The sequence below is a fragment of the Vicugna pacos genome, chromosome 9, assembly GCF_048564905.1.
Source record: "Vicugna pacos chromosome 9, VicPac4, whole genome shotgun sequence".
Lineage (NCBI taxonomy): Eukaryota > Metazoa > Chordata > Mammalia > Artiodactyla > Camelidae > Vicugna > Vicugna pacos.
Window position 1 is genome coordinate 44,279,224 of NC_132995.1, and position 18,275 is coordinate 44,297,498.

At 47.3% G+C, this 18,275-nt stretch overlaps 1 protein-coding gene across 1 annotated transcript; it reads right to left on the reverse strand.

Moving 5' to 3' along the window:
• Window positions 1-6,480: 6,480 nt before the first annotated feature.
• DHODH (dihydroorotate dehydrogenase (quinone)) lies at window positions 6,481-18,057 on the reverse strand. The gene is made up of 9 exons (XM_006199714.4): window positions 17,969-18,057; window positions 15,879-16,091; window positions 14,483-14,682; window positions 12,046-12,128; window positions 9,422-9,609; window positions 8,713-8,826; window positions 7,610-7,763; window positions 7,291-7,450; window positions 6,481-6,798 (listed from the first exon to the last, which is right to left on the reverse strand). The coding sequence occupies exons 1-9, from the start codon at window positions 17,987-17,989 to the stop codon at window positions 6,744-6,746; spliced, it is 1,188 nt and encodes a 395-aa protein (XP_006199776.1). The 5' UTR covers window positions 17,990-18,057; the 3' UTR covers window positions 6,481-6,743.
• Window positions 18,058-18,275: the final 218 nt, after the last annotated feature.

The following is an 18,275-nucleotide window of genomic DNA, read 5'->3' on the forward strand; positions in this document are numbered from 1 at the left end:
ATGACTAGTTGAGTGTTGAATTCAGAATAGCACATGTTGTTCAAAATTTCAGTTTGTCTTGATAAGAAAATTAAACAAAGCGTTCCCACAGTTATGCCTTTTTCTAAGTTATTTCCCATTTCCTCAGGGGCAGGGACAGAGAGATCCTGCTGTGCCTAGAACATGGATGTTGGTTCCCAGTGGTGCTTAGTGCCAACAACTCTTCTCGAAAACTGCGCCACTGGCAGACATACATATAGATACTTTTAAGCTTTCTAAAAAGCTTCTCTTAAAGTAACATCAACCCTAACACTTTATAAGTGAGGTACTTCCAAGTTTCGCACTTCTAAATCAAATATTATCCTCAGACCAGCCAGCCAGAGATGGTAAACCCACAGTCTGTCAAAACGTCAACTATAATCTGCCTTACCCAGTATGAAATTGGTCAGAGGTCAAAGGTGCAAGAATCTTAGGATAAGTTTTAAAACGTGAATCTATATTCAGAGGAATTCGTATAAACTTTCTTCAGTTTCTTCAACTGCATTTATGGGACAGAAAGCAAGGTCTTCTAGGTGCCAGGAAACAAGGTAGGGGCCACGTTGGCATATTTCTCACCTTAATCACCTACAGCCAGCAGTGCCTGGCGCACACACACACACACACACATACACACAGTTCAGTTTGCTGAACCGAACAGGTGGTAAACAGAGCCTCTGCCCTCAACGAGTTCAGAGTAGGGGAGAAATGAGTACTACAACATAATTAAATGCTGCCTGTCACATCAGCTTCTATCTGTACTAAGGATTGAGCCCTCAGAGGCATGAGAGCTGTGGGCAGAACCAGCACTAAGTACCTTAGGAGAGTTGGCAGCCACCTCATAATAATAACAGCTGACACTGTCAGAGTCCTTCCTGTGTGCCAGGCCCTGTGCTTTCTGTGTGTCTTTCATTCAGTTCTTCAACACCCCCTAAGCAGTAGATCCTTCTTACCTAATAACCCCATTTTTACAACTGGGCACAGAGAGGATAAGGAACTTGCCCAAGGTAACACAGCTAGTAAGGAGAGGAGACAGGACTCAAACTGAGGTGGAGCCCTTGACCACCCTAAGGTACTACCTCTCCTACATGACGATCTTAACAGGATTTTCAAGTCCTCCTCATAATCAGCCTTGAGTTTTCACAATTAGAGTCACTTTTAACGGTCAGCTATAGACAAATCCTTTACTGAATTAAGGTGTAACTTACCTGGAAGGGATAACAAACTCCTAGCTAAACACACTAGTCAGGATAAGGGTATCAGTTCTAAGTGGCTATCAAAACCCATTAAGAACCGAGTGTACCACTAAAACCAGGACCCAATCAGTGATGCCTAGCACAGAGGGCAAGAAAGACCCTGAAGCGCTGGCCCCCAGAGCTGGAGAACCCTGATGCTGTGAAGAATCGGGCAGCTTTTCCTGAGCACGGCCACTGTCCAGGCCCTGGGGGCACTGCAGCAGGGAAGCAGGAAGATTCTTGCATGGATGGACCTTGTCTGCAAAACGTGCTAGGAAATAGGTCAAGGAAACTGCCTGGCAAGCATTTGGAAGCAGTCACCCCTGGGTGTCAGCCAGTTTCTGGGAGCTGAGCCATCCACCCCAGTCCCTTGACAGATCTCTCTAGAAGGAATAATATTAAAATGGGGCTCCTCTTTTGAGTCGGTGCAAGAAATCATGGGTTTGCGTAATTACAGCTCCAGAAATTAGTATGGCGTTATTCCTGGCCACAGAGAAATCAGTGTAGCTGTAACTTGCTGAGCCCCCAAGTGGCCCTCCTCTCTGCTAGGGAAGCACTGGGCTCCTTCCTCTGTTGTCAAATGTGACCCAGTGGATTCTGGGCAGTTGTGTTTGTGCAGTTGACCCTTGAACAAGGGTTTGAACCGCGTGAGGCCACTTATACATGGATTCTTTCAGTAAATACATACTACAGTACTGCATGATCCGTGGTTGGTTGAATCTGGGTTCTATAAAGTTATACATGGATTTTTGACTTCACAGAGGTCAGCGCCCCAAGCCCCCTGTTGTTCAAGGGTATTTGTGTCTTCTAAGATTTGGAAGATGGTGGGAAATTCTGTTACCTTCATCCCTAACACATAGCACAGGCCCTGCAAAAAGTAGGATCTCAATGAATGATTCTTGGAAGAATGCGTGAGTGAAAGAACAAATAAATATAGGTTAACTATAGATATACGTATGTGTATGTGTGCATATAAACATATTTGTATGTCTGTGTGTTTGTTTTTTAATGGTTAGAGTCTCAACTATAGTTGAGATTCTGACCTGACCAGGGTGAATTTTTTAGGATCTAAGACATAGATTTCACACCTTCCGGTCTGTTAAGGTAGGAAGATGTCACTAGATCCAGTAACCCTACAAATTCAAAATCTAAGAGAATGGTCGAAGCTCAAAAGGTGAGCCAGCTTCTCAATAACGAAGAGCTGAAATAGCACATGCTTATGTCTGGTGCGTGCCTGGGCTGGAAGGGGGTCGTGCTGACCCAGGAAATGTTCTGACCCTCCAAATCGACCCTGGTGATTAAAGGGGCAGCAGGTGGCACGGGCAGATTGCTTTCACAGGCTGTAACTCCTACTCACCAAGCGGAATTTTCAACACCCAGGAAATCTCTGACTAGCTGGCAAGAATGCAAGAAGTTTGCATGTAAATTGCATTTCCTCTCTGAAAGGCCCTGTCCTTTGGAGCCTAGCCCCTGTGTTGCTGCCCAGATATTTCACAAACACCGCTGTGTGCCAATCCGAGGTCATTCCCACCCCGGCCCTGCACACACACCTCTTGGCCCTGTCCCCCAGTGTCCTCTGATACGTGACAAGCCACACTAACTTCATTTCCCACATTTATAACCACAAATTTCTTAAAAAAAATTTCCCTGGCTGCCAAGCTTCATTCCATACTAGAGATCAGGTAACATGATAGTCTGAGCACATTCTCACAGTGGGCTGGTGTCAGAGATCTGCACCTGGAAGAAAGAGAAAGCTTGAAATCGGTCTTAGCCAAGTAGAAAGCAGATAATGTATCTTCCAGGCAAACACAAGGTTACAGTAGGCTTCAGTCTGGCTTCTTTATTAGCTAGGATTAAATCTGGCTAAATATGAGAGAAAACTCCAATTAACAGTGACTTAAACACATAAAGTTTTATTATCTCAAATAAAAGACGTGGAGAAGTAAACAGGTGTATGAAGCTCTTTCCAGCTTTTGCCTCTGGGGTGACCCTGATTCTCAGGTCTAAAATGGTTGCCACAGCTCCAGGCATCAGACCCATGTTCCAGGCAGCAGCAGACTTCCCAGAAGTTGCACACAGTACTTCCACATGTATCTCATTGAGTAGAATTTGTGGATATATGTGGTCATCTATCCACACCCAGCTACAGTGGAGATCAAAGGCTAAAGAAAATGTATAGCCTTTATTCTGGGAATCCAGAACGTAGAACCGTTTATAAGACAACTGGCCTAATCTCTTTGGAGGTGACTGCTCTAGATTAAAGAGACTGAAGAAACATATAGGTGAGCCTTGATTGACTATGGAAGTTATTTTTAGGACAACAGGGAAACTTGGAATATGGACTAAATGTTAGATGATATTAGAGAATCATGGCTGATTTTCTTAGGTGAGATCATAGAATTATGTTTTCATAGGAACTTATTTTTCTTTTTAGCAAATGCAGGCCATGAAGTCCTTAGGAGTTAAGTGTCCTGACAAGCACCACTTCCTTCAGAATGGTTCATCAAAATACAGTATATAAATAGGTAAGAAGATTGATAAGAAACATATGGAAAAGACAGAATTTCTGAGTCTAGGTGGCGGGGGTATGGGTTGTGTTATACTATTCGTTCAACTTTTCTTGTGTCTAGATTTCTTATAATAAACACTGAGGCAGAATAATTGTTTGCTTTGGCTGTTCCAGTCTTTTTCTTTTTTTTTTTTTTTTGCTTAGTTTTTTTTACTCTTATTTTTTATTGAAGTGTAGTTGATTTACAATGTTAGTTTCAGGTGTACAGCAAAGTGATTCAGTTATACATATACATGCATACATATATTTCAGTTTCTTTTCCATTATAGGTCACTACAAGAAATTGAATATAGTTCCCTGTGCTATACAACAGGCCCTTGTCGTTCATCTATTTTATATATAGTTGTGTGTATCTGTTAATCCCAAACTCCTAATCTTCCCTTCCCCACCATGCTCCCTCCCGGTAACCAGTGTGTCTTCTGTGTCTGTGAGTCTATTAATTTCTATTAATACTGCCTAATTACAAAGAAAAACGAGCAGCTTTACAGTGGAGGGGGCTGGCAGACACACCGGCAAGTGACCCACGTAAACATCACTGTTGATCACGCACCACCTGGTCGGACACGAGGCGCACACAGCACTGCTTCTGTAGCGTTCCCACCGAAGCTGCACGGCCCAAATCTGGTCGTGCAAAAACCCAGACAACCCCAAACGATGGGCGTTCTCACAGTAAGTGGTATCATCTTCAAAAGTGTCAAGGACGTGAAGTCAAGGACAGGTGGGAGCTTCTCCAGACAGAAGGAAACCAACGCGTAGACACGACAACCAGATGCAACATGGGATTCTGAACTGGACACTTGTACAGTGAAGGACAGGGTTGGGACAGTAGTAGCTGGAGCTGGCCTGCAGTAGTTTTCTGTTGCTGCGTAGCACATGTCAGTTTAGTGGTCTGAAACAACATCCGTGTAGCAGCAGTTTCATGTCAGAAGTTGAGGCCCAGCAGGGTTCTTTGCTCACAGTATCAGAAGGCCAGCATCAAGGCGTTGGCCAGATTGGGTTCTTACCCAGAGATTTTAAAAAAATCTGCTTGCAAATTCATTCAGATTGTTGTCAAAGTCCAGTTCTTTATGGCTGTATGTCTGAGAACCTGTTTCCTTGCTGGCTGTCAGCAGGGGCCGACACATTCCTTCTCACGTGCCCCCAACCCATCTTCAAAGCAGTAGCAGCCCTTCGAGTCCTTCTCACGCGTTTCGAATCTCTCCAGTATCTTCCTCCCCAGCCAGAGAAAACTCTGGTCTTAAAGGGCTTGTATGATTAGATTAAACCCACCCAAATAACCCCTGCTCTTCAAGGAGGCTCCTATCTTAAGCTATGTAACATGACACAGTCAGGGGAGTCATACAAATTTGTAGGTTCCTAGGATTAGGGCGGGGCATTTGCGGAGGGGGAAGGCATTTTTAGGAATTCTGCCTACCTCAGGCCTGAAGATTAGATGGAATTAATGTATCAGTACTGATATTCTGATTTTGATGGTTGTATTATGGTTGGCTGCAGAATGTACCTTGTTTGCAGGAAATCCACACTAAAGTATTTGGGGTGATGGGGCATCAGAGCAGCAATTTACTCTAATATGATTCATTATTTTAAAAAAAAAAGTTATTTGTATTGTTCTTCTTGAAACATTTATGTATGCGCAGATAGATTTAAAAAATGTACTTGCATATACAAAAAAAGTGGAAAAATATAGATATAAAAGTTAACTGTGATTACCTCTGATTTGTGGAACTGAGGGGGGAAGAGGTAGACAGCTTTTATATGGGGGCAATATTGTTTAATTTATGGTAGGTATTATTTTCATAATAAGATTCTTTGGAAAAAAAAAAAAACAGGAACAAGATCTTTGAGAAAGCCAGCAGGAGACTGGCTATGGGTGTCTTGGCAGCAGGAGTCGGCCAGACCAAGGCTGAACGGTGAGGCTACAGGACATGTTGTCTCCACAGCAGATGCAGGCCTCTCCACAGAGCTACTGAGAAATCAAATTAAAAATAAAACCTGGACTGAAATGATGGGAACGAAGGTAGCTTCCTGTTGCTGTGAAGGCGTGCTGACGTCAGCAGCACTACCCAGACAAGGCATTCAGCCTCTCATCACCATTTGCTTTTCGGTTTCAAAAAGGTTAACGTTTCTCTGTTCCTTCAGTGACTGACTAGACCTCTTTAGCCTCTTGCCTAGTGTCTTCAGGCACCCGGAGAACCTGCTTGCCCGATGGCGCCTGAGGCGCAGACATTAAAGCAGCGGGCAGCAAGCCCGTTTCCTGAACTGTTTCCCTCCACAACTGGTGTGTTGAAACCCAAACCGGCAGTATCTCAAAATGTAACCTTGTTTAGAGACGGCCTTGACAGACGTAACCAAGTTAAAATGAGGTCACTGAGCGGGCCCTAATCTAGAATGACCGGTGTTACTGTCAGAAGAGGTCAGGACCAGACACAGTGAAGCCTGTGTGCAGACACAGAAAGGACAGCCATCTCCAAGCCCTGATCTTACAGCCTTTGTCTAAGTTTGAATGAACTATTTTCAAAATACAGTTAAAAACTCCAAATAAATAAGAATAAAGATAGAATGAAAGTCAAACTGCTGGGAAGCCCACTGCAGACCCCAGGTAGCAGATACCCGTGGCATCTGGGTGAAGCCTGTGCCCTCCAGTGAAGGCTGGGATTTAAATCCAGTTTTTAAATAGCTTTATTTTTTCCATGATCCACCCCCTCAAAATGTCTAATGGCCTTGTAATATCGAAGGATCCTAGGATTCAAATCTAGAAAGAATCGCAGATGCAGTTCCTGGTCTGACCAGTGATTGAAGAAAGCCTGGTCTTGCTGCTGGTGACCCTTGTGGTTTGGGGAATATGGCTCTTCTCTCTCAATCAGCCATAAAGGCTTGCCTGGTTTAGCAGGAAGTTTCCAGATCAGGCTTCCCACGTCCCATCCTCACCTCCGATGATCTGCTCCAATGGCATCTGTGACTCTGGTAAAACCTTGCTCCCTGGAAAAAGAAAACAAAGCAATTTCAGCAAATGGTAAAGGAAGGGCCCTGCTCTTAATGGAAGCCCATGTGCACCTAGGCTCTCTCTAGTCCGTAGCTGCACCTGCCTCGCTCTCCCAAATGCATGGCTCGTGCCCTCTACACTGCCTTCACCCAGGAATTTACCCAGGTCTTCAGACCAGGAAGGAAATAAATTTTGAGTCCTGACAGCTCCCTGAGGTCAAGCCAATGTTACTGAATTCATGGGAATGCCGCCAGAACTCCTCAGGCCTGTAAACACCACTGCCTCAGAAGTTAATCTTGAATTCCTTGGCACTGTTTATCCTTTGTCAAAAGAGCAACACAGTAAGCTTCCCCTGAGTCCCAGGCGTACCCATCAAATGCTATTTCAGTGAAGAACAGAGGCAGATGAATACCATTCCCTTGATTTGAGTCATCCTGAGTTGATACCACATTAACTTCTCCTGGTTCCAGCCACGTGGCCCCACTCACTTCAAAAGAGCCTCGAGCTCCCGCTTGACCCCGCCCACCACGGGCGGCCCGCGGTAGGTGAGGGCCGTGTACAGCTGCACCAGGGAGGCCCCCGCCCGGATCTTCTCCAGCGCGTCCTGCCCGCTGCCGACGCCGCCAACCCCGATGATGGGCACCGTGCCTGCAGAGAAGCACACGGCAGCACCGTGAGGACCAGGAGCTCAGTGTGGTTTCCGCCTGGCCCCTGCTGAGCACTGCGGGTTCAGGAACTCCGACCTAATCATACGCCCCCGGAGCCCAACCACAAGCAAATCTGAAGACACAAACACCGACTTCTTGCCTTGGGTAAGTGCGTACATCTCCCGGATGGTTTGTGTCGATAAATCCCGGAGGGGCTTCCCGCTCAGCCCTCCCGTTTCAGAGCGCAGGGCACCCTGGAGGCTGGCAGGGCGACTCACGGTGGTGTTCGTGACAATCAGTCCATCGATGCCCAACTGCAGTGTGAGACAGAGAAAGAGCTCCCCCGTAAGGGCACTTACCGGCTTGGAGACGCTTCCCTGTGGTGTGGAGACAGCACGGGTCTGGGCGCCTGCAGCTAAGCCCCTGGAAGCAAGAGCTAGGCCAGACCTCACTCACTGCTTCCTGAGCAAGTGTCAGGGTGAGCCTAAACATGACAGCAGCAGCCATCATGTACCCACCACTCGGATGGTTCCGCCAGGACAGAGTTTAATCCTTAGAACAACTCACTTCAGAGCATCCTGTCCAAGACCTCCAGGTAGTAAGCGGTGGAAAGAGGATATGAACCCAGGACTGATGGGCTCAGTGTGTGTTTCCCCTACACCCCAAGACACACAGACCTGGTGCTGGACTGGAGAGAATACTCCAGACTGAACAAGACTGAAGGATGCAAGCACAGCCTTAAAGCCCTTGCTGAATGAAGACGAGGAAAGAGGAGGGAAGAGACAGGAGAAAAGAACCATTCAAACATGTATTCAGACATTTACTTCTTGTTACAGGCATACCTTGTTTTATTGCACTTTGCAGATACTGCAGTTTTTACAAATTGAAGGTTTATGGCAACCTTGCATGGTCAGATGAAGGTTAGCATTTTATTTAGCAACAAAGTATTTTTTAATCAAGGTATGTACTTTTTTTTAGACACAATGCTGTTACACACTTAACAGACTACAGTATAGTGGAAGCATAAATTTTATATGCACTGGGAAACCACAAAGTTCATGTGACTGACTATATTGCAGTGATCTGGAACTGAACCTGAAATGTCTCCTAGGTATGCCTGCATGTGATGAATTACATCATGACAGACCAAACCAGCCCTCGATAGAACAGGAAGGAAACCACAGAGACTGCTGTCTGGGCTAACCCAGCTGGCCAGGTGGCTCTACAGGCAGTGAAGGGCATCCCCCAGGCCCCGGCTCGCACCTCTCTCACCACACTGGCGATATCCTCCTTGTCCTGGGCTGTGAGGTCAGGAGCAATCTTCACCAGCACAGCCGGCTTGTGGGCTACCTTCAGGGCATCCCTCTCCTGTAGCACCTAGAACAACATGGAGCTGTGGATGGGGACTCCCGAGACTGCAGCTGATGGTACAGCTGTGACCTGCAGCTGCAGAACGGTGTGTTTTCACACCAGTTAACAAACTAAAAAGACAGCAGTTTCTCCTTTTCAGGAAACAAAGCTCTCAATTATGCAAAAGACCCCCATCAAGATGAGTCTGATCCCATTCTCTTGAACCAAGGGACCCCAAGAGTGAGTCCCTACTGTCATTGGCATTGGCTAATATTTTAAGGTTTATTTAGACTTTTTTTCCTTAAAGAGATAACAGATGCTGTCACAAGTACTCTTTGTGACAGGTCATTCCCTTCTTCCACTCATTAATGTGCTAGATGCTAGGGACAGAGTGGTAAATGAGAGAGACATGGTCCCTGTTCTCACAGATATAATGGATTAACAGCAGGGAGAGAGAACTGAGTAATTAATTACTGTCGAGTACAATCAGTGTTATATAAGGGAGTCCTAACTGGCCCACGTGTTACAGACAACTCCTGAATACTGATGTGGAAGCTTCGCCCTAGAGAATGAATAGGTAGGACAGGCTGATGGAGCAGGGCCTAGAGATGTAATTGCCCACCTTGGTCAGCAGGCGGCGCAGCTCAGCCTTTCCCTGAAGGCTCCGCAGCCCAGCCGTGTTGGGACTGGACACGTTCACGACCAGGTAGTCGGCCAAGGGGCCCAGGACGCGAACCCCCTCTGCGTAGTCCGAGGCAGCATCCACCGAGGTCTTATTCTTCCCCAGGTTTATTCCCAGTGGCAGCCCATCTGTAAATATTGCCGGTCAGGATTTTATCCCCACACACCGCTTCCTGTGCAACATTTTGAAGCCATCCTTGACTCAGCAGCCCACACAGTTACAGGCCTTCCCACTCCAAATGTGACCTCTCCTGCACCAGCCGACCAACTCTGTGAACCACTGCGTGGGGCTGCTGCCTGCTGACCAAGAACCCGCCTGCCGCCTTCGTCTGCGGAGCCATGTTTGGGCAAACTGCTAGGATGTTTTACTGCTGTGTGCCCTTTTTCTTTTTAAAAATTTAATGGAAAATGAAAAAATTAGGAATGCAAATACTAGTGATTAAAACGGTAGGGCTCATAGGTGCAATACAACTGAACAGACAAATCAGTAGCATCAGAGGGGCAACAGTTTACTCTCTAGGGCCGCTTATTGGACGTGGGTCAAGTGACTGGGTGTGCAGTTGTGAAAAAAAGCAAAATTACAAAATATGTACAAAATACTGGAAAACATGTTCAATTCTCATGCCCAAAATGTAGAGGCAGAATGATTTTATAATTTCCGTTCTCCGAGAAAGGACTCCTCCCGGTAACAAGGGTGACCAGATATCCCATTGCTCCCAGGACAGCCCTGATTTCTCCTGTAGCCTGGGCATAATTATTAATGCCTGTACCCCTTCCACTCTCAAGTGTCTTAATTTGTACAGTAAGTGATATGGCCACCTTACTTTAAAATCCAGGGAATTATCACTTGACTTGTATTTTCGACTTAGAAAAACACATTTCAGAAACACACTTTGTGTGAAAGAGAGGGCTTGTCTGTACTTGATTCTCCTAAGATACCACCTTATCTGCAAAGGCTGACCTGTATCAGTGGTACCAGATGCTTTTTCCACCTGTTGGCTGGGAAAAGACCTGGAAGGTCCAGTTAGGTCACAAAACATGAGTCAGGTCAGGGAGGACTGAAGAACATCCAGTACTGCTAACTACTTCTCATACCCTAAGTGCAGTCACCGGTCTTATAATCAGCTTGAAAGTGAGATTTGTGTAGCTAATTTCATGGGTGGAAGGTGAGGGAGGGGCTCAGAACCCGATCAGACAAGTTCTGTAACAAGGTGTTCCAAGCTTCTCAAATCAAGCGAAGATGATTTGGAAGCTCTTAACTCTTTCCCACACAGGTAACCCGGCTTAAAAGAGTATGTTTTCATGTAGCCAGTGGATCCTTCATTAGTAGTCATTAGTCCAAAATGACAAGATTTTGGAGTTAGACAAAATTGGTCAATCACTCTGTCCCCTCAGGGCACCAAGGCTTTTAACAACTCACGTTCCTTGGCGTGGTGCTAGCAAAAAGCTGTCTTCAAGGCTTCTCGCTGCTGGTGAGCACCACATGCAGAGCTCTGCTGTGGGGTTTTGTTTTAATCCAACAAATGTTAGCGCCAGACTGGGGGTGAGGGGACAAGCGAGGGAGAATAGGGGAGAAAAGTGGTACAGGGGGCACTGAGGACAGTTAAAAGAAGGAAAGGGAGACAAGAAGGCCGGAGAGTCCCACAAACCCTGAAAGTCCTATCAAGACGTTCAAAGTTCCCCAAATGGGAAGGCCTGCAAGATAGCAAAGGCTGGTTCTGCCGAAGCCAGGGAGTTCCAAACAAGGTCATGTCCCACTCCCAAAATCAGATGGCTAACTGCCTCTGCCCTTTCAACTTGCTTCTGGAAGTGAATCCAATATCCAAAGGTTTTTCTCATCTCACCACCAGGACACTTAATGAGGCTAACCTCCTGGAAGGGGTTCACAAGGAGCCCAAGGAGGAGGATAGCCATGGCCCCACACAACCTCAGAGGACACCTGGGAAGATACAGTGAAGATGACACAGCACCAAGACCTCTAGAGCAACCCGAGGGACAGTCAGGCAGAGAGCCCCAGGGAACAGACATCGGCATCTCCAAAGGCAGCCCTCAAAAATGCATGGTGTTTGCAGACAAGTCGTGAAAGCTGTTTCCCCCGATGCCAGGAGGAGTTATCGCTGAGTGGGGGAGAGAGTGAGTAATTATAATGTTCTTTATGTATCTCTGTATTTACTAATGCTTCTGTAATCAACATGTATTATTCATATAATGGACAAAAGGACATCAGAGCAGGGCGTGGGAAGACAGCTCAGTTTGTGATCACACCTTAACTGCCTGCGTGATCATGGAGCAGCCACTCGGCTTATTTCCAAGGTGCCCCGGTTATGATAGGACACAGGTTACATAATGAGGCAGGAACTAAGTGTATCTTTGCTCAGTTGTGAAATTCACTTAAAATCTTGAAGGCTGTGGTGGAGCCAGGAAAATGCCTCTAGGGGAGGAGCCCTGAGTTCCACAGTGTTTCCCTATTGCTTAATCATGTTCATTTCACTAGGAACGTCCTGACTTTCCCCAAGTTTCCTTCCAACAGCTGAAGGAAAGGCCCTCTGATGCAGCCCCCATTACCTCCTGTGAGCCTGGCCTGCGTCTGCTGTCTGGCCCGTAGCCTGTGTTCCACCACCGCGAGCCCGTGACTGTTGAATCCGTACCTGTCGCACACAGAGGATGGGGGAGGGGACAAGGTAAGAGAACCTCGGCCAGAAAGCAGACATTGGAGAGATGGTTCCATGGCCATTTTCACCCTATACTATAGCTTTTAAAAAGAGGGAAAAAAATTCAGAGAGCCAGATATTAGACTGCTGAGGTCTAAACATCTCTGGAACTCCTAGAGAACTTGCCAGAACACATTTAGCACAAAGGGAAAGATTAAAATTTGCCCAACAAACCACTAGCCAACTCGCACTGTAAACAGCCCAGACTGGGCCACACAGTTGCCCCCAGGCCCATCAGGATCGGCCCCCCTCCTCCGCAATACCCGCCGCTCCCCCAGCGGAGCCCTCACCACTGATAACCCACCTTCCCACCTGCTGCCTGTGCTCCATCAGCACGCCTCCTGGAATCTGTCCTTCCACTCCATTTCCCCATCTTTTCTGCCTATTAAATTAACCTCTGCCTGGTCCAGGTCAAACGCTCCCTCTCCTCGCAGAAAACTCCCAGCCACAAATGATCTCTCACCTCCTGGCATTTATAGAGTGCTTTGTACCTGTCTTTCTCCTGGCTCGGGACATATGTATATGCTTCAGTTCCCCTACTGCGTTACAATCTTAAGGACAAGGGACATGTCTTCTCCATCACCTGTCACTAGACCTTCCACAAAGGCAGGGCCTTGTCTCTCTCGCTCACCACTGTGGGTTGCTGACCTAATGGCTATCCTCCCTCCCTCCTTCCTTACTGGTGGAACCCAGCTCCCCTGACACAGGGTGAAAATGCCAATGACTCCCTTCCCAGCCCCACTGGCGACTGAAGCATGGATGTGTGATGGAGCTTGGTCGCCGAGACACAAAGTGATGCCAGGGAGCTTCTGGGAAAATATCCCCTACCCGCTATATCCATACCTCCTCTTCCCTTTCTGCTCTGATGTCCACACACAAGGACGTATGCTTGCAGCTAGGGTAGGCGGCTTACAGACAAGAAGCGAAGGCCCAGAGAAGTTGGACCAGAGTCCTGACATCACCCCGCTGCTCAACCATCCCTAGAACTGCCTACTATACCTGTTTTGAGAAGAAAATAGTAACAAATGCCTATTCTTTAAGCCACTTTGTTAACTTGCAGCCAAAAACACCTGGGAGATACATGCACTCGTCGACTTAGTGTTCATTCAGCACCCACCCTGTGCTACACAGAGCAAGGAGGCTGAATGCACATGTGCTCAGAGCACACTCTCCTCCCTCTCCTGCTGCTTCTCACCCCTGGGATTCTGCCAGGACCGTCATCCTGGTACCTGCAGTTATTTGGGGTAGCTGAATCATAAACAAATATTTTTTGCCTGAACATTCTGCAGATATCGATCCCAGCCTGCAGCACAGGAGAAAGATCAATAACTTGATGTCTAATGCTTGCAAATTTCCCTGAAACAAGCACAATGTGGCATGTGCAGCCAACTAAAGCTCCCAGACATCAGTCTCCCAGAAGGCCATTAATGGTCCCAAAGGTGCCTCTCAAATCCCCATCAAAGGGGCTCTAAAAATTCTGTTACCAAAAAGGGGGAACTTCTTCACTTCTGGATGTGTTGTAGTGAAAGTTGCCCAGGGATTACAAGGAAAAGGGCTGTACACAATCTAGAAGGATCTCTCTTCCTAAAAGCAGCTGTCTATGTTGACTGTTAAATTTTCCAGTTTGCTAGAGGCTGGGGCTGAGCTATCAGATGCAAGAGCCACTGGCCACGTGTGGTCACGGAGCCCTGGAAGCCCAGCCAGTCCAAACCAAGAGTGCTGGATGGAAACCATGCCGGGTTTTGAAGACTTGCTACAAGTAAAAGAAGGTAAATAGCTAATCATCTATATATTGCTTATATGTTAAAATGATGATACTTAGCATGTTTTAAGTATTTATAATTAGCATAATGATAACTTACAAATAATAAGTCAAATGTATTACTAAAATTAATTTCATCTATTTCTTCTTATTATGTTATTGTGACTACTGGAATATCTTAAGTTATATATGGTATGCACGTGATATTTCTCCTGGACAGGGCTGGGCAAGGGTCCTGGAGTAACAATGTGGAAAAAGCAGACTCTAAAGTCAAGTAGGCTGAAGTCCATACCCAAGTTCTCCCGCTTCTGATCCCGTGAGTGGAGCTGCTGTGTAACTCTCCCAGCCTCAGTGTGTATATGTGTTAAACTGAAATCATAAAACCTGCTTTTACGCCTACACAGAGAAGATGCTCAACATGGTTCCCAAACATTCCAAATGGCAGAAAACCATCCCCCTTGTATGACAGGAAAAACACCTGAGTGGCCTGCTGGGAAGAAGGCCCCGTTACTTTGGGCCACTCACCTACCTGTTAATGACAGCTTGGTCCTCGGGGAGGCGGAAGACGCGGGGTCTGGGGTTTCCTTCCTGAGGTTTTGGGGTAACACTGCCTATCTCAACAAAACCAAAGCCCATCTTGTAAAGTCCATCCACGGCTTCCCCATGCTTGTCAAATCCTGCAGCAATTCCTACGGGATTTCGGAACTTATGGCCCAGGACTCTCACTTCCTATAATGAAGGAGACAAAATCACAGACACACAAGGCTGTGCTGGTGTTTCTCAGAGCGTGGTCCTCAGCACACCTATGTCAGACTCACCTGGGGAACTGGTTAAACATCAGATCCCAGGGCCCATCCCCAGACTAAGGAATCAGAATCTTCGGGGAAGCTGGGGCAGAGTGGAGCTCTGAGGGAATCTAGTCTTAACAGTGCTCCCCAGCTGGTTCTGGTGCCAGCTAGAGTTTGAGAACCATCTGGCTTCCTCATCACCAGGAGAAAAACTGCTTCCACCATGGGTTGAGCAGGAGATGGGCACTGTCTTTTCCAATTGTGGTTAAGAATCATACCTTCTTGTCCACTTTCCTGGTGGGAGGGAGTGGCTCATTGGTTCCAGCCCCTAGATAGTGCTGTTCTAAAATAGGATCAGGCAGCAAAATCCTTAATTATCTTAATTATTAGTCAGCCCCTGCTGCACCCCTCCCCAGGCTGGCGATAAAAAGCCCCAGCAATGTCCCCATGGCTCCTGTGGGCGTGGGAGGGAGGAGAGTGCTTGGCTGGGCACAGCTGACTGCTGGGCCCCAGAACCAGGCAGGTTCTTCTCTGTCAGATGTGGGGTGGCTTCCAGATTGTTCTCTAGAATGAGAGCAACTGAGGCCTAATTACTGTCTGATCTAGCCTGACTCCTGAGTGATTCAGGATTCCTGCCCTGATGGAGCCAACAAATCTAGTAGTGAGATAAATATATTAAAAGGTGGAAAAGAGATCATAAAGCCAGCAGTTGCATACAGGACGGAAGGAGGCTGGGACAGGAGATGTATCCTTTCCTCAAAGGGCTGGGCTCGACCTGCTCCATCAGATTAGATGTTAGTGACTCTGGCTTGCTGCCCTTTTTAGCAGAGCTGAACACTGAGCTACCTGAGACCTCGGCGAGGCAGAGGCAGGGTGGTGGTGAAGGGGACAGATGGCAAGCTCAGACTCCATGGGTTTAAATCCTGGCTCAGCCACTTCTAGCTGTGTGCCTTTGGGTAAGTCACTTAATTACTCTGTACCTCAGTGTTCCTGATCTGTAGATGGGGATGACAGTTTTTTTGCAGGGTGATGACTTGGGACTCTGGTTTTCAAAAGGATCATCCCCAGCTGAATAAACTAGGGCACTCTAACCTTGACCCTTGTATCTATCACACAGGGTGTTACAGGAGCACCTACCAGCATGTCAGAGTCCTGAAACGTGGCACGAGGAAGGAGCCCCAGGGAGGTGACGTGAATGGCCAGCCTGTGGGCTGTCTCGGGGTCCAGCAGCCCCTGCAGAGCCGGCATCAAGTGTTCCGCATAGAAACGCTCATCCCCCGTGGCTGTCAGGTAGGAAGCGAAGAGAAGTCCTCCGCCCCCTAGAATCACCACAGCATCCTGGGCCCGCTTCTGGAAGAAAGAGCCAATAGGGCTCCCTCAAGGCTGGGCTGCAGCGCCTTCTCTGAACCCTTTACACACGCACAGAGGACATAAAAGACCTTTCATAGGAAGCGATGTCCTTAGCCTTCAGCTAACACTGGTCTTCTTCATTTCTTGCTCATGTATCGGCCTCTACAGTCAGGGCTGTATCTACACTTCAACTGACACACACAACTCTGGCCCTGAAGGACTCCAGGCCAGGTGTTTCAAGAGGGGCAGTACTGCCCCCTAGGGACGCATGGTGGGCATCTCAGGGGAATGCTGATACATTTAGTGGGCAGGAATCAGTAAAGTCAGAACTGACCCTATCCTGTATGATGTTTGAACATCCTATTGATGTTCACTAAGTAAAAAATATCCGTTCATACTGTCTGAGCCTAGAACTGCCAACTCTATTTCACCACATACATACAGTTTCCCGTGTGGTTTTCATCTGCACTGACTTTCCAGGGATGACTATACTGTTTGGCACAGAACAGTAACAAGATCACTCACCATTTCAGAAAATCTCATCCAGAACGGTACAGTGGTTTGCTTGGGATGTTTGCCAATAAAACATACCTGTGCCTCTAGAATTTCTAAGTAGAGGCTTAAACACCTATCTAGGTGACTTATGCCCTAATATTTACATGTCAAAATACATATCATTTTATTATAAATTCATTTAGCCTTTACATTCGTTAGAACATTATGTTGACTTTTTAAAATTACTTATAGAAGATTGTATTATAAATTCCATTTCAGGATAGTGACGAGGGTTGCAAAACTTTTTAAAAAGGAGCATCAGGTCTCCTTGGATCAAGCTCAAACATTGCTCATAATGCTTTTCTCTAATCACTGCCAGATGCTGAGTCACTTACTCATTCATTCACTTAGCACATAGTGACTGAGCACTCAAAGGTGGGCTGAACAGACTTGAGTCCCTGCTTTCCTGAGTACAGTCTCAGGAGGAGACAGAAATCAATGATAATGCAAATATAACTGTGACAGTGCTATGAAGAAAAAGAGTAAAGAGTAACAGAAGAACCTAACCTACAAGAGGTAGAGAAAGGCTTCCTTGAGGAAGTGACTTAAAGCTGATACTCAAAGGATAGATAGGAATTAACTAGGAGGCCTGGGAGAAGAGAGGGTGTGCCTGCATAAAGGCTGTCTCCACTCTCTTGGCAGCAGAGGAGAATGAGATGCACCCAAGTAATGGAGGAAGGGAAATAGTTTGGGACCAAGGAGTGAGGGAAAGAACGGCTTAAAAAGAAGCTAAGGAGAAGGCAGGGGTCTTGGCCAGAATAAAGATTTGAATTGCCTCCTAAAGAAGGTAGTGATCGGATCAGATTTGCTTTTAAGGATCACTCCTCGCCTTCAGCATAGATCTAGGACTCACTGTCTCGATTCTAGTCTCCTCCAGGAGATTGTAGGAACGCCCTGTATGTGGATCAACAAATATCTGAGCTTCCGTTAAATTGACCCTGCCCTAAAATTTTATCTGAAAGGGTTGGGACCACGTCTAATTGCAATTTCATTTCAGGCCAGATCCTGCACACAATTCTAGGCGGTCCTGTGTTCACTAAGCGCCCCTGTGCCGGGCTCATTAAAGGCCCATGTACGCTGACCCAGATCGGCATCTATCGCGTTTACACGTGTACGTTTACACTGAGTAAACGTACACGTGTAAATGCACGCGCATGACCACTTGCAGCTGTCCCCAAAGACACAATCGTGCCAAAGAGGCCCACGCTCTCCGAGCCGCCTCCCTTCCACACCTCGCCCAGGCTGGCGCCCCATCCTCCCCTCGCCCGTCTCGCCACCCAGTGTCTCCCAAGCCACCGCAGATCCACACTTGCTGGACTCACTTTGAGGTGTCTCCACGCCATGCTCCTTCCTCCAACTAGGCCCGCCTCTGTCTCGTTTCCATTGGTGGAGATGATGGTAAATCCTTTAATCCTCGCCCCTCCAGCTGCCAACTCACCAATCGCCGGGCAGAAGGGTGGGGCAGCCCTTCCCCGCTGCCCGCTCCGGGGCTGGGACGGGCCCGCTCCGCCCCGAGGATCTGGTTGGGCGCAGTCGCTGCCGCCACGCCTCTTCCGCCCGCCAGCCTCCAGATTTCTGAGCTGCCGCAGGGCTCTCGGGCTCCGGCGGCGCCTCGCAGACCTTTTCTGA

Coding starts and splice junctions, on each gene's coding strand:
- DHODH (XM_006199714.4), bottom strand. CDS start 17,989: ATGGCGTGGAGACACCTCAAA. Junction 16,092..17,968: donor TGGCGTGGAGACACCTCAAA/GTGAGTCCAGCA, acceptor TCTTTCTTCCAG/AAGCGGGCCCAGGATGCTGT. Junction 9,610..12,045: donor GCAGGCCAGGCTCACAGGAG/GTAATGGGGGCT, acceptor CAATATTTACAG/ATGGGCTGCCACTGGGAATA.